The sequence below is a fragment of the Pezoporus occidentalis genome, unplaced genomic scaffold (assembly GCF_034315485.1).
Source record: "Pezoporus occidentalis ecotype Australia unplaced genomic scaffold, CSIRO_AGI_Poc_V1 ctg15, whole genome shotgun sequence".
NCBI lineage: Eukaryota > Metazoa > Chordata > Aves > Psittaciformes > Psittacidae > Pezoporus > Pezoporus occidentalis.
In genome coordinates, this window is record NW_026913316.1 from 2,102,512 (window position 1) to 2,118,560 (window position 16,049).

The window sequence follows — 16,049 nt, forward strand, 5'->3', positions numbered from 1 at the left end:
TCTTTGTGTGCGACCATCCAGCCAGTTCTTTATCCACCGAGTGTTCCATCCATCAAACTGATGTCTCTCCAATCTAGAGACAAGGATGTTGTGTGGGACAGTGTCGAATGCTTTGCACAAGTCCAGGTAGATGACATCAACTGCTCTACCCCTGCCCATCAGTTCTGTAGCCCCATCTTAGAAGGCCACCAAATTGGTCAGGCAGGATTTCCCCTTAGTGAAGCCATGCTGGCTGTCACCAAGCACCTTGTTGTTTTTCATGTGCCATAGCATTCAATATTATCTGTTCCATAACCTTCCCTGGCACTGAGGTCAGGCTGACAAGCCTGTAGTTCCCCAGATCTTCCTTCCTGCCCTTCTTGTAGGTGGGTGTCACATTTGCTCACCTCCAATCAACTGGGACCTCCCTAGTTAGCCAGGACTACTGATAAATGGTTGAAAGTGGCTTGGTGAGCACTTCCACCAGCTCCCTCAGTACCTTTGGGTGGTTCCTATCCTGCCCTGTAGACTTGTGTGTGTCTGAGTAGTGTAGGAGGTCTCTGACCATTTCCCTTGGATTATGGGGCTTTATTTTGCTCTCCGTCTCTCTCTTTCAGGTTGGGTGGCTGGGTACCCAGAGAACAACTAGTATTACTATTAAAGGCAAAGAAGACATTAGGTACCTCAACCTTTCCCCCATCCTTTTTCAGTCTGATTTCCTCCATGTGCAGTAAAGGATCAAGATTCTCCTCAGCCCTCTTTTTGCTGCTAGTGTCTTTATAAAATCATTTTCGATTTCAGAAACTAGACTCCAGAAGTCCAAGGTAACAGTTCTGCTGACCTCTCTTCTTGCTTCTCTTTGGGCTCCTTAACATCAGGAGCAAGTGGTATTCTAATTAAGTCTGCAATTGAATGAGCTGCAATTGCAAGAGCTTGTAGCATTTCTTGCCTAGTTCTTTCTAGCTCCTTTCCTTTCACTTCCATGTTTGATCATACTCAGCAGGAAATGATAAGGCTCTTTGTTTAGACAACTGAATGTCCCTGACTTTGATGCCCAGCAGGTGCAATACCCATATGAATGGCCTTTATGGGTCATTTGCTTGATCTCTTGAGATAGCTAGATTCATTCTTGGTCTTTGTTCCTTAGGCTAGCAACTAGATTTATTTTCTTAATTCTATCATAGATAAATCTGACTCGTCAGAGCAAGAGCTCCAATAAGTAGATTATTAGATAAGGAAACTGAAAGCATTAAATGGACTGATTCCGTCACAAGGTCACTGTGTCTGCTTCAAAGAGTAGCATGAAAAGAGTTTCAAGCTCCTCACCATCCAGACACTTGCAGATAATGTGTAATTATTGTCTAAAGCAGCAGACATCTAGGTTATCAATCTTCCTCTTACCAGGCAAAGACATACTGTGGGTTCCTTGTCAGACTTTCCTGATTCTAGTTATTTACATACTAACCCTTCGGAGTTTCATTGGGCTGTCCCAAGAGAAAGTTTTTTGGATTACAGTGAAAAAGCTTATATTCATTTTCTCCAAAAGTATTATCTTTATGAATCCTTATGTTATAGGATGGAGAAGACCCTCTTATAACACACCACATAATAAAGGCAGTCTTCTTGAATAACCAGTGCTTTTGGCCGTCAGGCACTATTACCTGGGTGGATTCCCCCTGTAGATGTGGCAGCATCAGTTAATAGAGAGAAATGTATTGGCTCCATGGAAAGAGAGACAAGATTCAAGGGACAGGAAGTATTCAAGAAGCAAGACCTGCTGCTGCAGACAGCTGTATAACAGACATCATGGAATCAGCTTGGACATCGGTTTGTAGAATTGGGAGTACAGTAGCTCATGGTGAATTGATGCTCAAATCCCTTACTATACTCAGTCAGTTTGCTTCCCATGAGATGTGTCACTTTTGTCTTAAAGCCTTTCTTTCGTAATGATACTAGGTACAGTGTTTGTAAAACTCATTGTAATGGCTCTCAGATCATTCTGAATACACTGTACATACTTGTACTGCAGAACCAAGAATGAAGAGGTGCAAGGACAGTTACGTATGACTTTTACATTCCTAAAACATTTAAGATATCTTTTGTTAACACCATTTTAGTTTTCTCACTGTATGTCTTTACCCACCACATTTTCACCTTTCTCTTTAAGCTTGACTGAGGTCATGAAGCAGGAGGGCAGAAACCAGTTGATACTTTTCTTGTGTCCCAACACAAAGATGTAGAGAACATACTCATGGCTTACAGGATGGGATCATTTCTGAGAACAAAACACTGCCATCAGGGAGCAGAAAGTCCCTGGGACTCTCTTCAGAAACTGCAAAAAAATAATCAGGATTTCAGACCCTTGCTTTCTGTCAGGTGACTTGTGACTTCTCAGGGACCCCAGTAGAGTTATTTGAGTAAAGCAGAGCTGTGATTTTGTAAGCAGAATGTAAAATATTTTATTTTTTTCCTTATGCATGTATTACTACATTGAGTATGATCAGGCAAAGAGGAATATTGATCTTTGATTATTCAGTGATCTTTATTATTCAACATGCAGTTGTCTTCCATGGTCTATAGTTCCACTCCTGTTAGCAGACAGCCCCTTTCTAAGCCTCTCCTAGCAAATTCTGAGTCTCTCTAATCTTCCTGGTTCTGTTGGTAATGTAGTTTGTTTTGTTATACTTGCTGCCCTGATTTGTCTTTCACTTTGTAGTTTATGTCTCAGGAATTCCCTTTAGTATTCGATATTCCAATACTCTTTGAGTCATATGGCAGGGGGATTGGAACTAGATTATCTTAAGGTCCTTTCCAACCCTCACTATTCTAACTGTATTAATGCAATGCAAATTCAAGTCAAAACTGAGGTGCGTGATCAGGAAATATTCTGAAGGTGCCCCAATAACACTGATATCAATGGCAGGAAGGTGAATCCATTAAAAATATCAAGTGTATACAGTTGCTGGTATTCTTTGGCTTGGAGGGAGAGGTCAGTTTATTTTGGTGTTTTTTTTTCTTTTCCGTTTTGTGCTGAACGTTTCTTCAATTTTAAGTTTGGTCTCCCGTGGTGGGGCTTTATAGAGAATAAAGAAAGCCAGAAGAAACACTAAAAGGAGTTAAGTACCTAAATGCTTTTCTTTATCTTCTAAAAAAAAAAAAAAATTACATTTTATTTAGATTCATCACTCTTTTGTTGAGTGTCAGCCTAATGTAATCTTAATCCCCAGAAGCATTCAGCTCTGGAAATGGTACTTTATAATAATAACTGTGACAAACTAAAAAATAATTTTCTGGTTTACTATATTTTTCTACTCAATTATTATGAGAAAGATAAAAAGAAAACTACTAATGAAAGTGGACATACAGATGCACTATGTGCCTTCAAAGTGATATACAGTAGTTATGCCCCCCAAATTCAATTACCTGTAAAGTGCATTCATGCACAGATTGTGGCTTCTGTGCTTGTCTCTGATAATTTAGGCACAATCTGATGCAACAATAATGGTTTTATTTTAATTTTTGGCTCCTTGTTCCCTCTAAAGTGTTTGCTATTCCCATAGGAGCCCTTTCTCTTTACAAAGTGAACAGCTATTTGATCGCTGACACTGCCACTGATTTGTGGAGTAACAGGATGATTAAGTATATTGTCAGAGTGCCTCATTTACCTACTGATAGGCAACAAACCCTTTGTCTCTTTTTTTTTTGATCTTTCATCTCTTTTATACATCACTGAGCTCATATTAGCAATTGACCTGCAATGTGGAAATGCAGGCGAGTTTCACGATGGCTTTAGGCAAACAAAATGATCATCAGGATACGCAAGAGTGAATCAGTTTTTCCATTCTCTGTGAGAATATAATACCCATTTTGAGGCATCTCAATTTGAGTGTTCCTGAAATCTGCACAACACAGCATACATAATTGCTTGCAGAGACTTGTCCTAATTGGCAGCTTAAGGAAAGAGACACAGACAGTTCTTACCAGTTTCCACATGGAAAGTTCTCCAGAGACTGTTGAAAGAATTAATAGACATTTCTGTCTTTCTGCCTAAGGTGCATGACTTGAAAACCCAGATGAAATGATAGCAAATCACGCATTGAGCAGTCTGAACTCTTCCCAGAGTGGCTGACATCCTTTGGAAAAAGAGACTTTGGGGGGAGAGGAATACACAGGGGACAGGAGAGGTTTTGTACATGCTTTTCTCTGTTTCTTCCATTGTTTTATGTATGTGTGTGCATATGTGCATCTGTAAAACATTATATCTGTATTCTTCCCCTATGAAAACTTTGGAGCGTATTTTTTCCTATTGTGATCAAATTAATTGGTTCATTACAAATGCTGAAGGCTGCATTTCATTTATTCAGTAAGAAGGTTTATATTCTTTTTTTTCATAATGAGTTACTTCAGTGTTTCTCCTAGAACGTCTTCTACTCTCCTTAGGGTTTAAAAAAATTTCTTCATTTGTTTCTTTTAAACTTTTGGTTTGGAATAGATGATGAAAATACTGCAACCCAAGAATTCTGTTGTAAACCTGGGTTTCATAAAACAAGTACTTGTGTTTTCCCATGATAGCTGCCTAAAAAATATCAAAGCAAAACCATTTGCTAGGCTTTAATATGAAGGTTTTTATCGTATAATGAATAAACTGTAAGATAATTTTAAATTCTTTCAGATATTGAGTAGACACAAATAATTAAAAAAAAAAATAAAAGCAAAAACCCAAAACCATCCCGGTTGATTACCTATTTGATCTGTATTGGAGGCACTTCATCTGTGAGGTACTTTTGCAGTGAACAACAGCATCTTTCAGTATACTGTCTGCTAGCTTCAACTTTCACCTCAACCAGACAGGCTCACTCCTTTTACAATATAGTCTCAGTGCTAACCATGAACTCACTCCAGCAGTCACCTTGTAATCACAGCAGACACAGCAGAGGCCTCCCCTGGGTGAGGTGTAGAGAATACAGCAATGGGAGGTTTTCAGTGCAAAGAGTGCTATTGCTTTGGGTACTTCCAGCTGCAGGCGAGCGTGTGTTTAACTGGCAGGTAAACATATGTCTATAACAGCAGGAAGCTTAGAAATATTACTTAGGTGTTTTCATAGCATCCTTTATGTTTACTATCCCATTACGATCAAGGTATAAAAAGAAATTTTTCAGCAGATACTTCCTCTTAAACTCACTGATGCTTAAGATGTGGTTTAGTTTTTTATCTGATGATCATCTTACACACTGGCTCTAGAGAAGACTGGAAGAGAGAGCATAGAATAAGGTCAATCAAGAATCCTGCTACCACTTCTTTGACCTAAGAGCTATTTGCTTTGCTGCAGAAAATGATGGCGTATTTACATTGTAGACATAGTACATTACTGTGATCAGTGATTTCGAGAACCTCATGTCCCATTTACCTAACTTGAAGGCTTATTGTAACTGTTACCACTTTCATCTACGGCAGAGCCAGGCAGTTGGCTTTTGTTATGCATATCTACTACAGAGGAGAAATAATAAAATAATATTTTTAAAATTCTGGTTTCTTTTCCTTTTTCCCAATTTCCCCTGAATGACGTCACCTGGAATAAATTTGCACTCCAGGTATTGCAACATCACAGCTCTTGTCTCTCTCCTCTTATCATAAAACTCTTACCATAAAATACATTCTGGCTTCTGCTATTCAGAGTACCCGTCTATAGTATAAACAGATGCTAGCGTTTGAAATGAGCACTTCATGGTAAGTAGAGGCCATATGCAGAGGCTAAGTAGGGTCTGCTGGCAATGAGTACATTTACCTTTCTTCAATGCTTTATTTCATGGCATTAGTTTTTTCTGTTTCTGTTTATGGATGAACGCTATTGTGATGTAACTTCTCTAAGGTGTGATCTAACGGTTCTTTAAGGAAGGTTTGTCAAAAGAGAAGGGTTGTTATGATACAAAAATTCTCAGGTCTATTCTATATTTGAAACATTTCAAAGAACTTTGTCTTCACCTGGTATGATAGCGTTGCGTAGCACTGAAAGAAGGGAGAACCTCTGCTTCAGTAGATTCTTTTCAGCTGTTTGTACAAGGAGCACGAATGTGAACTTTCCAAAAATTCCAGAGAAGAGTTTGGAATGTGGGAAGGAATATATGCCTAGTAGATGGCCTGTTTTGAAGTGGGCTGTGCTGAGAAGGCATGCACATCCTGCAGGTGTCCAAATACCTCAACTTTGGCAACAGCCATAGGTTTTAGGATCACAAGGTCACAGTTTTGGTCTTGTTTAGACTTTTTCCAATTTCAAGAGCTCACAGTGGAATGAAAAAGAGGTAGTATAGTTAATCTTTCATCCCTTCAAGTGCTGGGACCCCAGGTTGTGCAGCACTGGATGGACCTCCTAGTCACGGCACACTGCACACACCTCCTCCGTGGAGAGGTTCACTGGCATGATAGTCTTTAGAGCTCTTAGAGCATTCTCTTAGAAGTAAACAACTCTGTTCATCATTCTTACTGTCAAGCAAGAAGGATGCTCACATGAGAACATGATACTTCACTGACATGCAGACAAGGGCATGCCAGTAATGTCATGATCAGCTGCCAAATGGGAGATGCCTACAGGGTTCTCCAGTCCCATCAGCCACTGGGTTTGTCCTGCAATTGCGTGGTACATGCAGCATGGCACAGCACAAGCCTGTGTCTGCCTTAGGTCAGCTCTTACATGAATCTCTAACTGCCCAGTGTACAGTAGTCTTCTGGTTGAGATCACAACAGGTGTCCAGACCAGATACGTGGTTGTCCTTATTTAGCGTTTGAGCAAGCTGACAATCACAAGAGAAATTGTAACAACATTTTCATGGTTTTAGAACAGTTCTTATGGTAGTAACAAATACTCAGACCTCTTGAGTCAGTTTCGAAATACCTATTTTGTAATACAAATGTTGTTGGTTTATGAATGAACAAGCTGTTGCATAGGAAATGATGATGCAGAGCAAGATCACAGCAGACTTGCGCTGTAAAAATGTTACCAGGTGTGCTAGGAGTACAGTCAATTCATCATTTAATTTCTCTGCCACCATAAAAAATAAGTGCGTATTTCCAAATCAGGTGGTTGCCTAGCATCATAAATGCAATTATATCCCCTCTTTTGTGTTGGGGTTCGCAGGCTTCCGTGACCCATTACTTTATATCTGTTACAAACTGCTTTCTGTAGCGGATTCCTCTTATTCACACTCTCCTATGTGTCTTTTCAGTGGTCAGTGTATATCCGTGCTGCTGTCCGCAAAGAAAAAGGATTGCCAATCCTGGTGGAGCTGCTCCGAATAGACAATGACCGGGTGGTATGCGCAGTTGCTACAGCTTTACGAAACATGGCCTTAGATGTCAGAAATAAGGAGTTAATAGGTATGTTCTTTCCAAACAATTTATATATTCTGTGGGTTTGGTGGGATTTATTCCAGTTTACAGCAAAATGAGCTCAATGAAAACAATTATTCTCACATTTCTAGCATGATTTCTTTAATTCTTTCTCTAATGTGTCACATTCGGGTTTTATGCGACAGCTTAGTGCTATATTGCAAGGAATTGTTAAATTAATTAAGCAACATGCCGTGTTTCATGATCTGTCATGCTGTAATCTCCAGAAGAAAAGCAGTGGCTTTGTTCTGCTTTAGCACTTCATTCCTAGGCTGGCAATAGCACTTGCATCCTCCAGATCAAAGTTCTAAGCAGAACAGCCACTCCTTATCCTCAGATTATCTATTGCAAGTAATTTGGGGGTCATGAAGTGACAGATCATAAAGATTTTGAAATGGTTCCAGGATTTTACAGGGCATATTACTAGTTCTAGCAGGAAAACTGTGAGATGTTTGATTCACAAACCCATATGCAATTAAAAGGGAGAGGACGGTCATTTACAGAAATCATTGTTGCCCCTGAATTCTGATGGTATGGTAAGCACACATCTTGGCGTTTGTTGGGGTGCTTAGGTTTTTGGTGGTGTTTTTAGTTGACATTCATCCAATCACTGTTAACCTTTGAACTTTTATTTTCATGTTCTGTCTTTGAAAAGCAATCACTTCCTTCATTTTGAACTCTTTCACCAGTCATGACAAAATGATTTCTACTTCTTTTGTATGTTAAGAGCGTATTTTTTTATTCATGTTTTGTAACTTCTTAATTTGTACCATTACAGCATATGTCTCCTTGTGCTTTTAATTACAGAATTCCACAAATAGGTACTTTGATCATAATGTTTTATTATTTGTATCCATTGCTATCTCGGGGTTAGTGCTTCATACATCAGTGCTCTGCAAGTTGTTAAAGCAATCCTCGTATATTGTGCAAACTTCACCGGCAAAACGTTGTAAAGCAAATAGAGATAGAGGCTGCTGAATAGTGGAAACCTGCTGTGGTTGTCCAGGGATTGAACTCAAGACTGATGCTTTACGTGCAAGACCAGCCTGCTTGTTCAGCTTCTGCTTGTGTTCTAGTTGATAAGTTTGGCATGAAATTAGATTTGTTCTATGTATTGTGTTCAGCTTTCAGGAAGCAGGTTGCTGCACGTGTGTTCTTAGAGGGGGGGTTTCTCTTTGTTTTCTGGGAATTTTTAAGTAGAAATTACTCTGAAGCAAGTATATTAGGAAATCTGATCAAGATTAGTAAGAGACCTTTTCTTTTTCTCTCATGATTCCACCTCCACCCTCAGTCTACAGCATGTCATAATCTCTATTATTTAACATCTCATTCCATTATTTGTGGGACTTCCTCTACAGGGTTCACAAACCGCATTCATACTGAGTTACCTTATGTAATCTCTTATCCCCACTTATTGACATCACAAAAAAATCTTTGCAGTTGAATTTAGAGAGTATAAGCATGGTTTGTAAGGCCATGCATTAGACTATGGTAGCCTTTTCTGTGCTCTGATTATTATGTTTTTTTGAAAGTTTTATTTCCTTCCCAAATTTGCAGATTTCCTGTAGGAAAGTAAGGTATCTTGTGACATCAAGCTGTTGTAATATAATGTGCCATTCAAAATACTGGGTAAATTATGGTTAATAAACTTGGACGACCTTAAATTTCTAATATGTTACTAATTCTTGAAGAATATGTGATAGAAACAAAGATGAATTTTTAAAAGGTGTGAAAAGTCTATTGAAAATAATTACCTGATAAATGTATTTATGTAACAAACTTGTAATGGCTGTACAGTGCTGCTCAGGTTTGTGGTGTGATTCTGGGGAATCGTACGTCATAACTGCAAGACAAATTTGCTGTAATTTAAAAAAAGTCCAAATGTGCCAATATGACAGAGAAGTTATGACTATAATTCCTGAACCATTTCAGCTGTGATCATTGTATGTTCTTTTCTTTGGCTTTCATCACTGAACTTCAAAGGAATAGTCATGACAATCATTATTGTTCTTGTTCCTGAATATTTTTTGGCAAATAGGGCATATTGTATAGCTGGTTTTCAGAATGCTAAACACCTAGAGTGGTGGAGAAATTCACCTCATGTTGTAGGTGGTCCATTTTTGTGAATATTACAGTTTCACATATGCTGTGATGTTAGTAATAAGCTGTTGTTATGGAAAGGAGGACTCAAGTCCTCTTCAGGTTAGTCTCAAGTGTCTTTCTGCATCCTCTTTGCAGTTTTTGTTTGTGTATCAAATTCTTGTGTTGACAAACTCTAATTCACAAACTAGAATTTCCCTCTTAAAGTAACCTTCTTGAAAGGTGAATTTTCCAACTGTATATATAATAGAATTCCATAAGTTAAATTGAATTGATTGGGTTTTTTTAATGCAGCTATAAACCTTTCATTTCAGTTGTGCTATGCTTCCATTCTGTCTGACAAATTCGTAGTGAAATGTGCCAGAGAATGAAGTATTTCTTTCTGCTGCTGCTGAGCAGCTCATAAATCAGAGTTGAGGCATCTGGCATATATATCATAAAGCTTGCTAAAATCCAGAGTTGCCTGTAAGTGAACTACAAAACAAACAGAAAACCCTTTTTCTAAATGGCCCGAAGTTTCTTTCTAGAGTTCATTGAATTGACCAATCTGTTTTGTTTTTCACACAGATTTATTTCTTTTTTCTCCTTCTCCATTACTTTTGAATTGTACCATGTGTCTCTAGGCCAAGACAGCAGGCATATTCATCTTTCTCCTTCCCAAAATTGAACTGTACTGAGACAAAGACATGGTAAAACTGGCCTGTTTAGTACTGGCACTAGATAATCCAGCACCTGGGTTTCCCTCATTGGGTGTACTGCCCAGATGCATTCCTGGTCACAGTCAGGTGACACTGATTTATACCTGCCTTTCAGGACCCTTGTATGCTTGAAATAGTACCCACTCTATGTTTCTTCGAAAGAGTGCACCCCATGGGAAAGTTCATTGGCCTTTTCTCTCTCCTGGCAGTGTCACAGCTGGGGGAAATGGTGCTGTGGGTCTTGAAAAGACCCAGTACTAATATTGCCCATTTTGTTGTTTGGTTTCAGCAGTCTAGGCTGCTGCATTCCTGTGTCCTTTTGGTATCCCAGCGTCTTCCTGCTTCTCTTCACATGCTCTGTAAGTGTTTTGGAAGGCTTCTCCTTCCTCGAATCAGGTTCTGTCTCTGCTAAGCTTCTCCACAGGGCCATTATCTTCTCCCCCCCCCAGCCTCACTAGATGCCTCTGAGTTGGCCAGAAAATCAGGGTTTTTTTGCTTTTGATTGTTTATTTAGATAGAAGAAAATCACTTTTGTCCCACAGGTCCTCCAAGAGCTTTGTTGATGACTTCTGTGCAGTCAGGTCAAGCCCATATGCCTTCCTTCTTATCTCTCTCAAAAAAAAAGAAAGGGGGGAGGAGGGAGACGTAGCATAAGAAAACCACCCTTCTGTGTCCCACATCACAATACAGGAGCCTTAATCTGAGGGTATGGCATTTTACTCCCTCCCCAGGAATGTCATTTTTAATCTGCAGACCTGCTGCTTCTGGCAGTGCCCTTTCAGGATGTCAGTCAGGCCAGCACCTCGTGCCAGATCTGTTCCACCATCTTCCATACTGAGTGCACCTACAGACTTTATTCTCTAAAGACACATTTTGTTGGAATAGGGTCCAAAAATTGCTAAGGGTTTCTTTTTCTTTAGAGGAAACTTGGGCAGCTGGGCAGAGCAGAAAAGCTTAAAAATAAATTTATCTCCAATAAGCAGCATCTCTGCAGGGTGAATTGTTTCCTTGCAGTGTGCTCCAGCAACCCTCAGTTGCTTTCTGATTCATACACTTTCCACACAGTCCTCTGGGCTTCTAGGAAACTTTCTGTGGATCATCTGAACATGCACTGTAGACCTGTGTTTCTCTCTTTTCCTCCCTAGAGTCTTCCAGCCTAGCACCAGTGCAGCAGCCTCCCTTCTTGCTATTCCCATTCCCTACTCTACATGTGAGAAGGCTTTCTGAACCAAGCTTCCCCATTCAGTTGTGGGGAACAAGCCAGTTTCATATTTCTTTAATCTGAAACACAGGCAGCAGTTTCATGACCTCTTTAACCAAAAAGGATATGAAATCTGCCATTGATTGAAAACTATCTGACTTGTTATTTTACCTACACAAGCAGGTACAGACTATCTCTGTTAGTGAAATTTTCAAAGGATGAATCTGTCCCCAGACTTTGCATTTGCATTGTTCTTGTATATGCACAGCATTTACCGTTGATTTTCAGTGGCAATTATTGTGGCATTTTAAGGTGCAGAAGGTGATCTTTCAGAACGGTTAAGCTGATATTTCAAGTGAGAAGTTTGTCACTATTCATGTACAGCAGAATATGTACAATATAGGATTTGCCCTCTTGAAGTACAATTTGGAGCTTGTATTAGTATTGCATTTCATACTGTTTAGTGATAGGTCCACAGGGTATGGCCTTTGGAATGAGTGCAGAGCTGGAGGTACAATGTGTAAAATTTCAGTGCACAGTTTTGAGATTCAGGTCTTTCTATCAGTTTTCTCTTATCCTCACAGTGGTTTCTGTTACTATTCTGGGTCAATGTTGATTGAGAGAATATTGTGCTAGTAATTCGAGAGCACCATTCTTTCTCTTGGCCTTTTGGCCTGTATTTTTGTAGTTAAATGTAAGATGATTTTAGAGACTGGAAGTATTGTGATCACTCATCCTTGAAAATAAAAGGAGGACAATTCCACATAATGGCTTTTGTTGACTTCTTGTCCTGTGTTGGAAGATACATCCTTATGCATCTCTTCCCTTAAAATGTGTGGAGAACATGTTTCTGTTCAGGGCTCTAGATGCTAGGGAATTTCATGGGGTAAATTGAAGTGTACCAATATATAAGGCAACTTTTGGGGGGCTATTGCTGTACAAGCATGATTCAGATGAGTGGTATCAGTGGTACAGTTTCTGCTGCCTTCACAAGATTTTGAATCAAGTCCTGAAACAGGGCCTGTAGTAAGGGTCATTTGTTAATAATTGTTCCTGAGTTGCTGTCTACAAGGTGTCAGTACTGAATTATTTTCAATTCGGTACTGATCTGTTGATAATATACAGAGAATTCAAGGATAACGTATCAGTTAGATTGTTAATGTGTTTTGGAACCTCCTTAATCTTGCTAGGTGTGTGAAAGTTCATAATCCAGTGTAAGGTACCTGTATTAGACTGCCATATAGGTGACTGAAAGAGACTCCCAGAAAATGATATATTTTATCTAACGAGATATAATGGATCTCCCCCTGTATTACTGTCTCATCATTGCTGAGTGATGAAAAAATTGTAGGGAATGTGTAAATTGCCACTGAGTGTATGCCTTGCCAGCTCATGAGCAGTGTGGATCTATTTGGGTGCCTGAAACAATTGGTGCTTGTTTCTGAGCTTTATTGCTAAACTTGAGAAAGTTTGACTGAAATATATCTAAAGAGTTCACAACTCTAATGAACTGTTATACTCGCAGGATAATTCAGGTTGGAAGGAGTCTCAGGAGGTCATCTTGCCCAGCCTTCTGCTCAAATCAGGGTCATGTATGTTATTTCCAAGTGTGATATTGATTCACATTTAGAAAGATTTTCTTTCAGCTGCTAGGCTGAAAAGACGTCAGAAACAAGTATTGGCAGTCTCACAGCAGAACGTGACTCTTCTGGTGCAGAAATAACTATGTGTGGTTCTCTTATCTTAGAACATGGCCACGTTTTAAGACCGTAACTTTGTTTCAGTATTAGTAATGAATCCAAGTGAAGACATTGTTCAGTTTTGTAGTTGCAAGAGCAGCAGCTGTAAGAAATTCTAAGTCCTAGTAATGTACGTTGATAGAGAATACGGGGGTGGGTTGAGAGATGATTAAATCAAGTATGCGGCTTTCGTCCCACTTAAGGATGTCTACATGCAGTTTTCTCTCCTTTTTAAGTGTGAGCACTTCTGAATTTCTCACGTATATCTGCAAGGATCTGAAAAAGAGAGCTGAATTTTTTGATTGAATTTTTAATTGACTTATAAAGTATCTTAGTCACTGAAATGTAGAATTGACATAAATTTACAATGCACAAGGTGCCAGAAAGCATTAATCAGAAATCATAGACATTTGTTCATAAGAAGGTGAAGACAGAATGTATGTTTAATCTGTGTCATTTTTTATTGTGTTTCATTTGTTGTGTTTAATAGTTGAGCTGTGCTAAACCTGTATTGCAGTGAGCAGATACGTGAATAAAAAGAGGCTGTCATCAAGAAGTTTATTTAGGGAATGGAAGATAGGGTCATGCATTAATAGTTGCTGCTGCTTACTCTGTATCATAGAATCATAGAATAGTTAGGGTTGGAAAGGACCTTAAGATCATCTAGTTCCAACCCCCCTGCCATGGGCAGGGATGCCTCACCCTATGCCATGAAGAAAAAGATGTTAGTTAAGGTGGTAAATGCATAATTAAACTCCAGTGGTTTGTAACACCTATATGGCAAAATCCAGACTTCCTGGTTTCTAGTGCTGTATACATAAGTTAGCTGAGAATTTAAACTGATAGAAGGTTAAATGTTAAATATTCTTTTCATTACAGTGTAAAAGCCTGTGTCAAGGAGATTTTGACTTTTCATGTGCCTTCAGCCACTTATGCCACTTCAGCCTTTTGCTCAAGATTATCTCAAAACATACAGATGTCAAGCAGACCTGTTAGTTATGGAGGTTAGGAATAGTTTTCTTCCTCAGTCATTTCTTATTAAATAACATTCTCAAACAAAGAGATTTAAGGGGGAAACAGGGTTGGTAAAACTGCATTCTCTTTTTTAATATCAAAGTCAAGATCAAGTATTTTCAAGATTAGATTGAGTCTTACATCTGAGCGTCCCTATTGCCTAAGTATGACTGCCTGGATTTGGAAGGATTTTTCTCTACTGTTAACAGTCTAAAGAAATAGTCTTTCAGCTAAGAAGGTGGGCTTCTGCTGTGGACAGTAGGGAGAAGACAAGTGTTCATCTCACTTACCTCTGTCACCTAAAGGCTTGGATCTTACAGTGTGTGAGAACCTAGAGAAGTAGCCAGAGACTCTATGGCTAAATTCTGGGTGACTAAAGGTAAGCAAGTAGTGTCCCATGAGAATTTGTTCTGATAATGCAGAGCAAGTACTGCCCTGCTCCCATTTAATTAGCTCAGTAGATTTTGCAAGGGCAATTAGTGAAAAAGTACAGCAGTTTTTCAGTCACTCAAAACAGCTGAAATAACTGTATACAGGCTCAGCTCAAAGACAGTGAATAACACTACTTTCACAGATCTATAATGCCAAGGCAAAGCATCACACAGCATTTCATTCCATAAAATATGATCAAGGTTCCTCACAAATACTAACCACAACCCAACCCTAGATCAGCTGTTCCTCATAGTAGAATAACCTGTGGGTAAACGCCTGGAAAATGCCTGTATTTCTGTTTTAAATGCCAGTTTCAAGAGAATCGTCTTCAGTATTGAACCATGACAGCTTATGTAGATGATAGTGGTAATTTTAAATTATACCATATAATGGTTTAAAGTTTATAAACCTTAAAGTCTTTATTATCGGGTTTATAAGTTTGTATTCACAGTCAGTATTACTTCAATTCTGAGTGCAAGTCAAAAAAGTTGCAAAATCTTGTGGAGGTGGCCCAGGAAAGCCTAGGTTCAGTGTGAGTGCCAAAACCAACACCTCCAAAAGACAACAAGCAGGCAACAGATGTGCCTTCTCACTTCATTGGTGCACATTTCATACATACAAAGTGCCCCAACCTGCACAGTACTTTTAATTTGAGATAAACAATTTAAGATAAAAAGGTTGGTTCTGTTCTGCACAAGATAGAAAGCAATTACACTGTAACTGTATCCACTTCTCTCACTCGTAAGATTGACATTTCAAACAATTCAATATTAATTTTCATCTCTGTTCCTCTGTATGTTCATGCTGAGAAGTGCTACTTATCTTTTGAAGATTTGGAGTTCTGAACTAAAAAGTGCATATAATTCAGTCATATATTCCATAAAACATACAAAGGTAGAAATTCAAATGTCTCAAAACTACAAAGTAATTTTAAAAGTACTTTTAAATCCTTGAGGAATTATCCCAAATCTTCAAAATGGTTTTGACAATCCAAATTTTGTGACAGCCTTATATTAACAAATAAGTGTATCAAAACAGATGTTTCCAGCCTGTTCTGTTATAGGCTTCAGTTTATAGAACTGAGCTCGTTTTCTCCTATGTAAGATGTAAAGTAACCGTATCTCCTGAAATCTTTATCAACTTAAGTGATTTTCAAATTATAGTCATTACATATATGGAATTTCTTACTAAAAGCACTGTTCTTTGAAGAAACTAAAACTCCTGTTCATGACACGAGAGCAGGACATGGCAGGTGAGTTGGCACTTGATAGAGAAAAGCAACATCCTTTTCTTCTTGCGTGTGAAGACCCTGAGAATGGGCCTGGGGCACTGTAGTTGCAAAGGATGTTGAACGTGGAGCAGAGAAATGGAAGAATGTGTGGGATTAAATTTATGCTATCTATAGGTTGCTTCTAGTCATCTTAATAGTAATTTTCTCTGTGCATGTGCATCCTTGCACTCTCTAAATCGGTGCAGTTGTTCTTGCAAAATCTCAGGCAGTCT

The 16,049-nt window shown here is 38.9% G+C and overlaps 1 protein-coding gene across 6 annotated transcripts in view; it reads left to right on the top strand.

Moving 5' to 3' along the window:
- Nucleotides 1-16,049, top strand: part of CTNND2 (catenin delta 2) — a 655,439-nt gene that overhangs the window by 574,913 nt on the left and 64,477 nt on the right. For all 6 annotated transcript variants that reach the window (XM_062610812.1, XM_062610810.1, XM_062610813.1 and 3 more), the window contains one exon: nucleotides 7,200-7,350. In XM_062610812.1, the coding sequence (XP_062466796.1) occupies nucleotides 7,200-7,350 (151 nt within the window). The remainder of the gene's footprint in view (nucleotides 1-7,199; nucleotides 7,351-16,049) is intronic.